Raw genomic sequence first — 12,647 nt, 5'->3', positions numbered from 1 at the left:
TAATGTTAGGGACACAGGATAGGATAATCTAATTTGCTCATAACTCTAGATGTCATCGCACTGGAGAGTGTGCCTGCAAAAAGCAAAAGAAGTTTCTTAGCCAGGGGTGGAAAATGTTTCATTCTTATTGGCATTTCCTGGGTTATTGACTGGGTCAGGACATACCCCATTTGTCTATACCAGTGACATTTTGCCTCAGGAAAAAAATTAAAAAGTAAGAAACTGGATTTTATGTCTAATTCATTATCTGTAGACTTCTAGAGAAAATTCCAGGTGCAAATAGCTGGTCAGATTGTACCCAAGCACTGCAGAGTTATATCAGGTGTGGGGAGGAAGGAAGGTACAGGAAACCTTCTCCTGCTCCCCCTTCATCTCAGCTGAGCACGTGGATTGCACAAGGCTCATGTTGCTAGCCATTCCAAAAGGCTGGGGTGACATCCACCCACATATCAGCCAACACATCCTCTTCAGGGGGTGGGGGGAGGGTGTCCGTGACAGATTCCCTTGGTTAAGGTGTGACCAAGAAACACCATATCTCTGGGAGTTTCTGTTGGGATGGGTTGTCTCCAAGCTCCCTCCAGCACAGGCCTATGCCTACAAGGCACAATCAAGCCCAATTATAGTATATTTTGTCCTGTGTTTTGTAAAGCAGTGAACATTAATGAACAAAGTACAGTAACTGCAGAACATTTTGTCACTTTATTTTATAAAGAGAAATTCATATCCAAAATAATACACATCCCTATACAATCCTAGATCTAGCAAAATAATGAGTAGAAGCAACAGTGAAAAACAACATGAAGACTAAATCACAGCTGCCAAGAGTTTTCATTTGAAAACCTTAGTAATAGCTAGTTTTCTTGCAATATCTACAGTGTTAATCATGCTTTGTCACCACAGTATTGACAATTCTTCATACGCTATAGACGGACCCATTCTTGCACATTTTTTTTTTAAACAGTAACTTGCTGGTAGTCGTTGTTCTTGGCACATGTAACTGAGCACTGTGTGCCTTGCTGTTCTTTATATTAATTGCTGATAGAAGAGCCTGGAATGCAAGTAAATTCAAAGCCTCTTTGAGGAGTTGTTCTTCGGTAATGGCATATTCATAAAGAGGCTGTTTCTCCTCTTTTGTCACTTTTTATGGAGTTGATCCAATAAGCCTGGGAACTAATTGCCTTTCAGTGTTCTTAACACACTCCTCCATGTATCTCGGGTTGGAACTGATCTGAAAATGGTTTTTTCCAGCCATTGCCTTGACTACATTACCTCCAGTTACTCTTAGCCGGAGAAACTTGGATCATCATCTCTATGCTTCTGCCACTCCAAAGCAAAAGGTATTGCTAAGTCACATTCAAGAAAAGTTTGTCTGAAATTGAGGTGCAAAACAGATTATTGATCATAGTCCCTTACTTCAGATTAGTTCAGTTGAACTTTTTTGTTTGTATTCTCAGGTTGCTTTGTGTAATGGTCTTGTTTTCTTTCTAATGTTTTAATACCTTTATTTTTCAGCTCCATTGAAACTTCCCTCCTAGATTCAGTACAGAACTTTAGGTAAGCCTTAAATACAGTGCCCATCTCTACTATCTTATGGAAAACCTCTTGTTGCATTCCTTTTTTCAACATTATCTTTTACAAAAAGTTATGTAAACTAGATAAAGTATAGCTTTAAAATGTTTGTGTCAAAATGTGTTTTCAGTCAAATGTATGTAAAAAACCAAACTTTGGGTGCACAGTAGCATACAGGGATTAAATAATGTGTGTCTGTGCTACGTGAGTACCCAGGAAAGCAAACTAACTATACAAATGCCATAGAAGGAAATCAACAAAGTTGATGCTGAAATGTGAAATGCTCCCTTATTTATATGGTTTTCTAGGAAATGGAGGGTTATTGTGGCAGATAAATTATAGAATTTGTTTTTCTAGTGGTAACCTTTTTTGTTTTGTTTTAAAGTACTGTGCGCAGATTATGGGCCAGATTCTCTCCCTCTGTCCTGCCTGCTTTGTGCCACTCAGCAGTGCATAGGGGCTGGAATATACGGGGGGGTCCTTAGCTAGCTCCTACACCAACTGTCCCCAACTCCAGTTTAGAGGGTTTGTTGGAGGCAGTGTAGAGCACAGCTGCGGTCTGCCAATTCATAGTTGGCAAGTGCCCCATGGGCACCACAGCCAGCTGCTGTAATTTAGAGTAGCTCCAAACTCAACACAGTTGACAGCATAGCCCATGTTTTTAAACAAAGCCTGTGTTATTAATGACCCCTTAGAAAGTGAAAATTTCAAAGATGCAGTTGACTTGTCACTATTTCATTGTGGTCAACTACCATGATTTTATCGCCAGTTGCTGAATAAAACAGCTGCTTTCACTAAAGTTAGTAATTGTGGAAACATTTGTTCTGGGGTTGGGTTTTCTAAAAGTCTGACACTCTCTTTGATTTAACTAGTGACTATGTAAACATATTATCAAATAGCTCCAGGCAGAAGTGTGTTCTGAAGATCACTGCTCTTCCTTGGAGTATATATTATAGAAAAATTACATTGTTCAATTTCATAGAATCATAGAATATCAGGGTTGGAAGGGACCTCAGGAGGTCATCTAGTCCAACCCCCTGCTCAAATCAAGACCAATCCCCAATTTTTGTCCCAGATCCCTAAATGGCCCCCTCAAGGATTGAACTCACAAGCCTGAGTTTAGCAGGTCAATGCTCAAACCACTGAGCTATCCCTCCCCCCCTTTCTTCTCTACCTAAATGCAGTCATAATTTCAAAGAATGTAGGCATTTTTCTGAGGTCTGAGGATGGTAGTTGTGCTTTCCAATTCTAGTATAGGATTAATTTATTATGTCTCATATTGTAGGGATTTTTGAGCATTCTGAATTTGTTTGTCTGTGTGTGTAAGAGAGAAAGAGAGTGTCATTAAATATACCTTTCTTTTTAAACTGGAATTGTAACTGGGACAAGATACAAGCCAAGCTATAACAACAGACTATACATAATTTTAAAACAGAAAATATAAAGGCATTGTGACCAATGAAAAGTAATGTCATAATATTTTCCTCAGCTTGGGTCTTCCTTATTAGTTCATGGAATTAGCCAGGCACTTCTGTAGCTCAAAACTGCCCGTGGCTTCCAGGTAACTATTCATGAGCACTAGAAGACCTAGCTGGCTGTTAATCATTAAAAAATAATTCTGATTTGTGTAATCAAGGGCAAGCATGACTTCATTTTAGTGATTGGTCTTATACTTGCAATGGCCCTACAAATAACAAAGCTAATAGCCAGAGAAAATATCCTAGTATGAAAGTATTTTACTTTTGAAATTATAACATTTCACTTTTACTTGATAGGTAAAGATATGAACAGATAATAATGCTGAGATTTTCAAAGGAGCCTAATGAAATTAGGCACCCAAACCCCAGTGGAATTCCACAGGAGATGGACACTGAACTCACTTGGGTTCCTTGATAAGTCCCAGCCTAAAGATGTAAATATTGACTGACACGGTGACCAAAATACATGTCACATCTAATACTTGTATGCTATACAATCTCATCAAAGTTCTTACCATGAGGAACTTGTAGTTCAATTTTTTTTCAAATGACCATTACTTTAGTGAAAAATATAAGTGTGTGTGCACGCTCGTGCATGTGTGTGTGTCTGTCTGTCTTAGACACATTATGCATGCTTGTGAACATATTTGCTGTCTCTATAACGTGTGTGACACTTTTAGCAGGTGATGCTTGGTTGGCTGTCATCTTAAATTTAAATATGAAAAACTACATAAATGCAATAGTAAGTTTGCAAAAGTGCAAATTCAGCTGCTCTGAGGACACACAACTGAATAGTGTCACTGAAAATCAGGATAGTTTTTAGTTGTGGTCTGTGGTAAAAATACAGAATTGTGAATTAATTCTATACCATCTCTGCCACAGATCTGCTGTGCAATCTTACTTACATTTTCAGCTTTTTTATTTATTTTTTGTTTTGTTTTCTGTTTTTGTTCTAGCATTTTGTATTAATTAGGGCTTCCCCTCACACCAGGTGATTGGAGGCTGATGAATGAATAAGAAGCTGAGATCCTGTCCTAGGAGAAGTTATTATTGTCTCCATTCTCACTTGACTGTCAGCACACAGGCTTTTCCTGTGTTCTGCTGGTGGATTTGTAACAAGTGTACCTGGAGGGGGACCTTTCCCCTTTTGCTTTGCTTGACCAAGAATTAAGATCTTTATTAAAGTGGTATCAAAACAGCTACCATCTGTGAAGTCTCAGCGCATAAGCTCTTCTAAGATTTGGTCAACACATAGCTTTTTTGCACCCGTGTAGCTAAATCAGTACATCAGATTTGTCTCATTGCTTTCCAATTGAAGGCACACCATTTCTTCTTGTGCTCCATCCAATCAAAACAAGATGCTCTTAAACAAATGTGTCCTCCCACTAAGAGTCAATGCACTCATTACTCTCCCTGCCTCAAAGCAGGTAGAGTGTATTTTTTTCTCCACTGTTCATAGTTCCCAAATGGAATGATGGATAGGCCTTTTGAGATAGAGACTCAAATCTGCCTTGTGGTTTAGAAAAAACTCATGCCCCTGCTTTTCTTCCCCCACCTTTACACTCCAAATTTTTTTCTAAATGGAGTTCCTATGTTCTGTAGTTGCATCAGGGTATAAAATAGAGTGTTCACACCATCTCTGTCCATCACCCCAGGATGCTTAACATCTCATATGTGTAGCAGCATCCCGTTTACAATATCTCCGATTCTACATGATTCATCAAAAATTCCAATGCTCAGCTCTGTTGGTGTCTTTTTCTCATTGTTCAGCCCTTGTATTCTCTCCAAAGACCTAGTTGTTACGCATCTGCTTTATATATAGAACAATACAATTTGAAACCCAGATTACTAGCTCCTAGGGCAAGTGTCTTTCCAAGAACCTCTGCTATAAGGAGAAAGCCGTTATGTTACACAGTTTAGGATTTGTGATCAATCAAAGGAAAGCTTCCTGACTCCATCTAAAGAATTTTCACAAGTGCTGTATTCAGCACCCAGAGTGGATGAAAATTCCAACTAACTTCTCAGGCTTTTGTGCCTGCAAGTATTTAAACTATTTGGTTAAAAGAACAGAGTCAGCTTGAGTTTTTTAAATTGACCAATTTTTAAAATTCCGTTTTCTGTTACTATACCCTTTAAACAGTAAACAGCTTAAATAGCCCTGAATTTTTTTGTATAAGCTCCTTTAAAAAAATTTGTAAGGCTTTGGTGGGGATTTTCTGTTTCTCAGTTGTTGTTTATAAAGGTCATTTCATTTAATGAATTTTGCTCTTGCTAATTACCCAATCATATTGTATTGTCAAATACATAAACTAAACAAACTAAAAAGAAGAAATATTGTTCCATTAGCTTCTTGCCGCTATAGTTATGCTAGATCAAAGGTGTTAGTTGTAACCATAGTAGGTGCAACATTTTCAGAGATTTAATTTTCAAGATGAGGGCATCACTTCAGTAATTTCCTCCTTCAGGTTAGTTCTGTGGGTTTTTTGCATAGCTGATTCTCACTGTAGTCATAGTGGGATCAAAAAATTTGTGATCTGGGAAAGATCTTGTATCCACTCATTTGAGATACGCAGCTCCCTGCCTTGTGGATGAATTCAGTCATCTTAAGGGAATTCTCTTTTCAGATCATGAGTGAATTGTTGTCATTACAAAAGCGAGGCGAGTATTTAGGGACACCCATATTGGAAACAAGCTCAACCAAGTAGTTGAGAAAATGGTTGGGGACTAACAGATGCCCACTTGTCAGCAAGGTAGAAATGAGAGCAGTAAAGTTCTCTCTTCAAAGTCAGATCGTGCGCTCTACCAGTCTTGGTAGAGATTGCCATCACCCCTTTTCAGGAGGGTAAGTGTTTTCAGGGAGCCACTCGGTTTGATGCCTCTGCTCAAGAAACCATCTCTGGACTTGGATAAACTTGCCAACTACCCACTTGTATTGAATCTCTGGCATTGAATAAACTTACTGAAAAACTTGTGATGAAGTGACTCTGTTGGTAATCCCCAGTCAGTCTGAGTTCGGGCCTGGTTTCAGAAAATGCACTGGCATTATGTGGATCAGTCATCTTCCCAAAGTGATTTGGGCTATACCCTGACACCATCCAGAAAATTACAGTTGTACAGAATGCAGCTACTTGCTTGTTCAGGAATGTTTCATAGAGGAAGCATATTATACCGGTGCTCCATAATCTGTAGAGGCTGCCAGTGAATTTGTGAATATTGCTCTTGATCTGTACACACCCTAAAAAGTTGATATTGTGGCTCGTTGAGAAAATTGCCTGTATCCCCATAATAAGCTTCAGTGGTCGTAATCCGCAGAGATGCTCAAGCGAGGACCCCATCCTCCCCAGTTTCTTAGTAAAGTGGCAGATTGTTCTCCATAAAGTTCCTCAGCTCTGGAGTTCTCTTCCTCCCTGTGTCCTACAGAGCCTAAATGTACTGATCTTCAAGAAACCTCGCAAGGCTCATCTGTTTTCTCAGGTCTTTGGAGAAGGGGCAGGTTGAGGGATATAGATGGGCTGAGGCAGCAGTTTGTGTTCTGTTATTGGTAGTTAAATTTTTTTTCCAGGCTTGATTTCTGAATCAGGGATGCAAGAAGTCATTGTAAATACAAAGATGTTGTGACAAAGTTCCTCCTCTACCTTGGTGGGTCTTGCACTTATTGGCGGATTTGCTCGCCTCGGAGATTCACGGCAGCCCTCAGTTGGGCTGTTTTCATGAACCCCCAGTCCAGGTCAACTTCTCCTGTGTCTGACCAGGAGTTGGGAGGTTTGGGGGGAACCCGGGCCCGCTCTCTACTCCGGGTTCCAGCCCAGGGCCCTGTGGAATGCAGCTGTCTAGAGTGCCTCCTGGAACAGCTGTACGACAACTACAACTCCCTGGGCTACTTCCCCATGGCCTCCTCCCAACACCTTCTTTATTCTCACCATAGGACCTTCCGCATGGTGTCTGATAATGCTTGTACTCCTTAGTCCTCCAACAGTACACATTCTCACTCTCAGCTCCTAGCGCCTCTTGCTCCCAGCTGCTCACACGTGTACCACAAACTGAAGTGAGCTCCTTTTTAAACCCAGGTGCCCTGATTAGCCTGCCTTAATTGATTCTAGCAGCTTCTTGATTGGCTGCAGGTGTTCTAATCAGCCTGTCTGTCTTAATTGTTTCCAGAAGGTTCCAGATTGTTCTGGAACCTTCCCTGTTACCTTACCCAGGGAAAAGGGACCTACTTAACCTGGGGCTAATGTATCTGCCTTCTATCACTCTCCTGTAGCCATCTGGCCCAACCCTGTCACAATATATATTTATAATTTTAATAAGTAATATTATAAATATATATGGAAAGACAATATACTCCTCACTAAGAACTTTAACATTGTCAAACGTGGGCAGTATTTAGGCCAGCAACTCAACGGGGTCCATTTAATTTAGTTCTAGTTAAATTTAGCATGCGAGAGTTCTACAGCATGGGCATATTTAATAGCAAATAAAATTAGAATTTTATAACTACAGTTTGATTTTATTGAGGCATTTTTAACAATTCAGATTTAGAGATTAAGAAGTAATGAATATGTATTTTAAAATGCCCATCTTTATTTTTCTTTTCCCCTGCCCTGCCCCAGCTCTAGGAAGAATCCATGCAACAGTTCAGTGCTAAATGATATAAAGAAACCAGCAGACCAGATTGGCCAAGAAGTGATACTGGTTTTCTTTCTCCTACTCCTTTTGGTTTGGTTTCTGAATCGGGAATTTGAAGTCAGTTACCGCCTCCACTACAATGGAGATGTAGAGGCTGATCTTCACCGCACCAAAATTCAGAGCATGAGGGATCAAGCTGACTGGTTGCTGAGGAATATTATTCCATATCATGTGGCGGAGCAGTTGAAGGTTTCCCAGAGCTACTCCAAAAACCATGATAGTGGTGGAGTGATCTTTGCTAGCATTGTGAACTTCAGTGAGTTCTATGAAGAGAATTATGAGGGGGGCAAGGAATGCTATCGAGTCCTAAATGAATTGATTGGGGACTTTGATGAGTTGCTAAGCAAACCACATTACAGCAGCATTGAGAAAATCAAAACAATTGGGGCAACCTACATGGCTGCCTCTGGACTGAACACCGCACAATGTCAGGACAACAACCATCCACATGGACATTTGCAAACCCTTTTTGAATTTGCCAAAGAAATGATGCGAGTGGTGGATGACTTCAACAACAATATGCTGTGGTTTAATTTTAAACTACGCGTTGGCTTTAACCATGGCCCTCTCACTGCTGGGGTCATAGGCACCACCAAGTTATTGTATGACATTTGGGGTGATACCGTGAACATTGCTAGCAGGATGGACACTACTGGAGTGGAGTGCCGGATACAGGTGAGTGAGGAGAGCTACCGTATCCTAAATAAGATGGGATATGACTTTGATTATAGGGGGACAGTCAACGTGAAGGGGAAAGGTCAGATGAAAACCTACCTTTACCCAAAATGCATGGACAATGGGGTTGTGCCGCATCACCAGTTATCTATATCTCCAGACATCCGGGTTCAAGTGGATGGCAGCATTGGGCGGTCTCCTACCGATGAGATTGCCAATCTGGTGCCTTCTGTACAGAATTCGGACAAGACATCCCAGGGCTCAGATAACAACTTAGAACCCAAGGATATGCTTCCATACTACAAGAAGCTCCAAAAAGAGTCAGTGAAAGCAGAAGACAGGTGCAGGTTTGGCAAAGCTGTAAAGAATGATTGTGAGGAAGCAGAAACTGAGGAGGTCAATGAACTGACAAAGTTAAATATCTCTAAGAGTGTATGATGCAGTGACAGAGAGCTGCATGATGTGCTCTGTCCATAGAAACACAAAGACATTTGCAATTGTCTGCTTTCTTTTTGAAGAAAGACCACCTCAACACCTGGGTTGTTTGTTTTCATGTTAGCACCTGATGCTGTGTGGATCACAGTTATTCAGGGCTCATTTTCACCTGTCTCTCTCCTCCATGCCCTTTAGCCCTCTTCCAAAACTCCCCAGCTCCCTGTGTAACCCTCTTTCAGCTGAGTGGAGCATATTAAGTGCCTTCAGATATACTCCATTGGACTCCCTGTCTAGGTACAAAGGCCCCAAATAAAATCATAGCTTTGGGTATCTATTAATTTTAAAAGAAAAGCTGTGGTCATGATATCATTTTTATTGTTGTTTCTCACAAAACACTTTTTTTTTTTTTTTTTTTTTTTGGCTAATGCAACTCCTTGGGTTTTATATATATATGTGTGTGTGTGTGTGTGTATAATATATTACTGTTATCAGACCTTCTGTATGTAAACACACAGACAGATGTGCGTGTATCTACCATATGAGACTGATATAAAAAGTGCCAGTAATGTACCACTAGGGAATGTCGTGGAGATGACGTAACACAATTTTGCTTTTGTGTTGGGCTGGAGGAGGAGCTGGGTTCTACAGTGGCTCAGCAGTTAGATGGAGCAGGCAGCACAGCTGTTGTAGTTCATCCTCCTTTAACAGTGTTTTGATCAGACATTTGCCATTGTATGCTTTGGATGCACTGCTTTCCTTACATCCAATGAGTTATTGATATGTGGGGATAGATTTCACCAACTCTCAGGATAGGGTTCCAAAAACAAACCAGTAACCATTAAAGTTTTTACAATCCAGGTCTCAGGTGTTTAAAAAGCAGTTTTCCTTTTACCCCCACCCCAAGGGATTTGTGAAGTTTTGAGTGGAGTTGATGCCCTTAAAACTGCTCTGATTTAAGAGAGGAGCGGTTAAATAAATGTTTTGGGGTTATATTTATTTATTATTATTTTAAATATCATGTTTGTGGAGGGTATTAGGATTCATAGTGGTGGTAATTGGTGTCACTAAAATTAATAAGATGCCCATTAGTGCTTCATCCTCTTCAAACTGCCAAGCACTGTGAGGACATTATCTAGGCAATACTTGTGTCAAAGTTGGTGATACCGCCAAAGCCACCAAAATGCAGATTGAGTCTGAAAATCCCAGCTTCCCTTCCATACTGAATTAATGGTGCTGAACAACGTTCTTCAGGCTTTACCCCATGCTGTGCTTTTGCAGCACAGATTAGAATGACATGCTTCCCGTGTGCCATTTAAAGCAGAAATAGGAAGGTCCTTTGCCATGAGCTGAGAAGCACAACATTTCGGGCCTGAACCTACAATTGACTGTGTGGGCAGACCCCTGTGTCTGCAGAGAGGCTCACTGAAGTCAGTGGGACTCTGCACAGGTGCCGGGGTCCGTTTGCATAGAGGCAGTTGCAGGATCAGGGCTTCAGACAACAAACACCTCCTCTAATTTCAATTCCTGGAGAAGACTCTGACTAGTTTTCCCTTTGCATTCTTCCATAATTTTAACCCCTTTTTCACTCAGTTTTTGACCGAGTGGATGACCCACTTTGGATAATATTAAATATTGCAAGGTTCCAATTTAAACAAATATTTCTTGTACCAACAAAATGACTATAATATTTCCACCCAAAATAAATTCATCTGCCAAGGGAAATCGGGTGATTGTGGGGAAATGTAATGCTGTTTTGTCTGCACAGTCATATTTTTTTAGTTATTTCTTTCCATCTTCAGTCCAAAAAAGATAACTTAAAAGTGAAAGCAGAATATAGTCACACTTACTGCTTTAAGAACAGCCATAGTGGGTCAGACCAAAGGTCCATCTAGCCCAGTATTCCGTCTTCCGACAGTGGCCAATGCCAGGTTCCCCAGAGGGAATGAACAGAGCAGGCAATCAAGTGATCCATCCCCCTTCTTATGTTCATATGTCCTGTGGTGTTTACATGCCTTCTAGCATTAAAATATGTGTCCTGAGGTGGTTAACCCTTTTTTCCCCTCACTTACTCTCTCTGATTTGATGGCCCCCTACAATGCCCAGTGATAAAGTGGCATTTCTCTGCAGTTGAGTTTTTTCAATGTTAGCTGTGATCCATCAAAATATGCCCACATCTTTTCTCTGACTTTTAATACTGTACAATTGTTATACTCACCACAATAACCCTTCACCTGTAAGAGGTTCGCACATTGCAACTAAAAGTGAAAAAACGGCATAATCTAGGGATTCCAAGCCAATTTCTTTTGAACAGGAGCCAGGATTGAGAAAACCTTACCTCTAATTATTGCAATAATGCACCATTCAGTACAAAGACAGTCCTTTAGCCTACAAAATTAATAAAGCCAGCATGGCTGTTCATGGTCTGTTACTACATGAGTATTGTTAGTCTCTTAGTAGTATCTCATTAGAATACTGAAAAGGGTACCAAATTTAGAAGTATCATGGCCTCTTTTCTGATCTCACTAAGCAAATAAAATGGCTGAGGTCAGAAACATTTCTGGGCTCTGAATTCAAGGGCTGCTGTTTGTTCTTGCAGTGGAGTTGTTCTGTATAGTATTAACACCTTTGTGAGTTGAGTGCAGCCAACATTGCATGCATTCAAATTAAATCTGGGTAAATAGTAGCTAATAGTTAAGTCATGAATTGTATCGCTGTTTGCTTATTGCCACCAGAACAATAACCACATTTAACAGCTTCACTTTGACCAGGTGTCATGGTCCTTACCACAAAGGACTTGAATCTCTTTAGGGATTCAGAAACAAAGCTATGAATACCCACCCCACAAAACATATGGGGTAGCTTTTCAAAGGCGCAAGGGGCAATGAGACACCCAACTCCCACTGAAAGGCAATGGGAGTTGGACCCCAAACTCCCTTTTGTGCCTTTGAAACGCAGTCCCAATACTTGCAAAAAGTAATGAGTCTGTGGTGGTTTTTAATGGTATAATGCTCTCTACTGCATCTCTCTTAGTGTATCAGAGAGTCCAAAGACAGGCCATGTCATACATTTGCATGCCAATATCAGAGTTTATTTTATAAAATGCCTTTTGTGCTTGTTCTGTTGCTTTCTGCATAATAATTTTAAAGAAACACAAACTTTATAAAAGTAGCATGATTAGCCCTATCCCCTGAAAAGTAGTCTACCAAAAATTGATGCTTTGTTTGCTTGCTCTTTTCTTTTCTTGTATGTTTAGAATTTCTTAATGCTGATCATTTCAAGATCACCCACAGTTTAAAAAAATGTAGTTGTTAAATGCTTTTCAAGCCTAGGAGTTCTGCTCCTGTTATTGCTCACCCATGTGAGTGATTTTAGGGTTTAGAACGGTGAGGAAGATACTGAGTATTTTCTGCAACATTTCCTTAATCTGCTGCTGACACACAATTGATTATTTTTCCCCACTACTCCTTTAAAATTGAACAGATTGACTTCTCATAAATAAGTAAATAACATTCCAGTGTGTTTGTTTTAATTACTGCAGATTTTTAAGATAAGTACAAATTTGTTATTGTCCAGGATTTAAGGTTTTTTAAGAGTGGGGTTAGAGGAAGGCTGTTCGGTTTTGTTTGTTTGTTTAATCTAACAATCAGAATGTAATACTTGCTCTGAGCAGGGTAGATAGTGGTAAGAATGCCACTGCCAGTCAGCAATTCCTATTATTCACTAAAATTCACTATTATTCACTAAAATTGTCAGTGGAGAGACCACTTTGGCATGTAGTAGGGCTATGAAATGTCATAAGAGGTG

At 40.1% G+C, this 12,647-nt stretch overlaps 1 protein-coding gene across 3 annotated transcripts in view; it reads left to right on the top strand.

Annotated features, from left to right (window-relative positions):
• ADCY9 (adenylate cyclase 9) overlaps positions 1 to 12,266 on the top strand; it is a 201,764-nt gene extending 189,498 nt beyond the window's left edge. For all 3 annotated transcript variants that reach the window (XM_037910377.2, XM_037910376.2, XM_037910378.2), the window contains 2 exons: positions 1,513 to 1,554; positions 7,658 to 12,266. In XM_037910377.2, the coding sequence (XP_037766305.1) occupies positions 1,513 to 1,554; positions 7,658 to 8,846 (1,231 nt within the window). In that variant the 3' untranslated portion in view covers positions 8,847 to 12,266. The remainder of the gene's footprint in view (positions 1 to 1,512; positions 1,555 to 7,657) is intronic.
• Positions 12,267 to 12,647: the final 381 nt, after the last annotated feature.

Source organism: Chelonia mydas, chromosome 10 (genome assembly GCF_015237465.2).
Source record: "Chelonia mydas isolate rCheMyd1 chromosome 10, rCheMyd1.pri.v2, whole genome shotgun sequence".
Lineage (NCBI taxonomy): Eukaryota > Metazoa > Chordata > Testudines > Cheloniidae > Chelonia > Chelonia mydas.
This window is presented reverse-complemented; position numbering and strand designations above follow the sequence as displayed.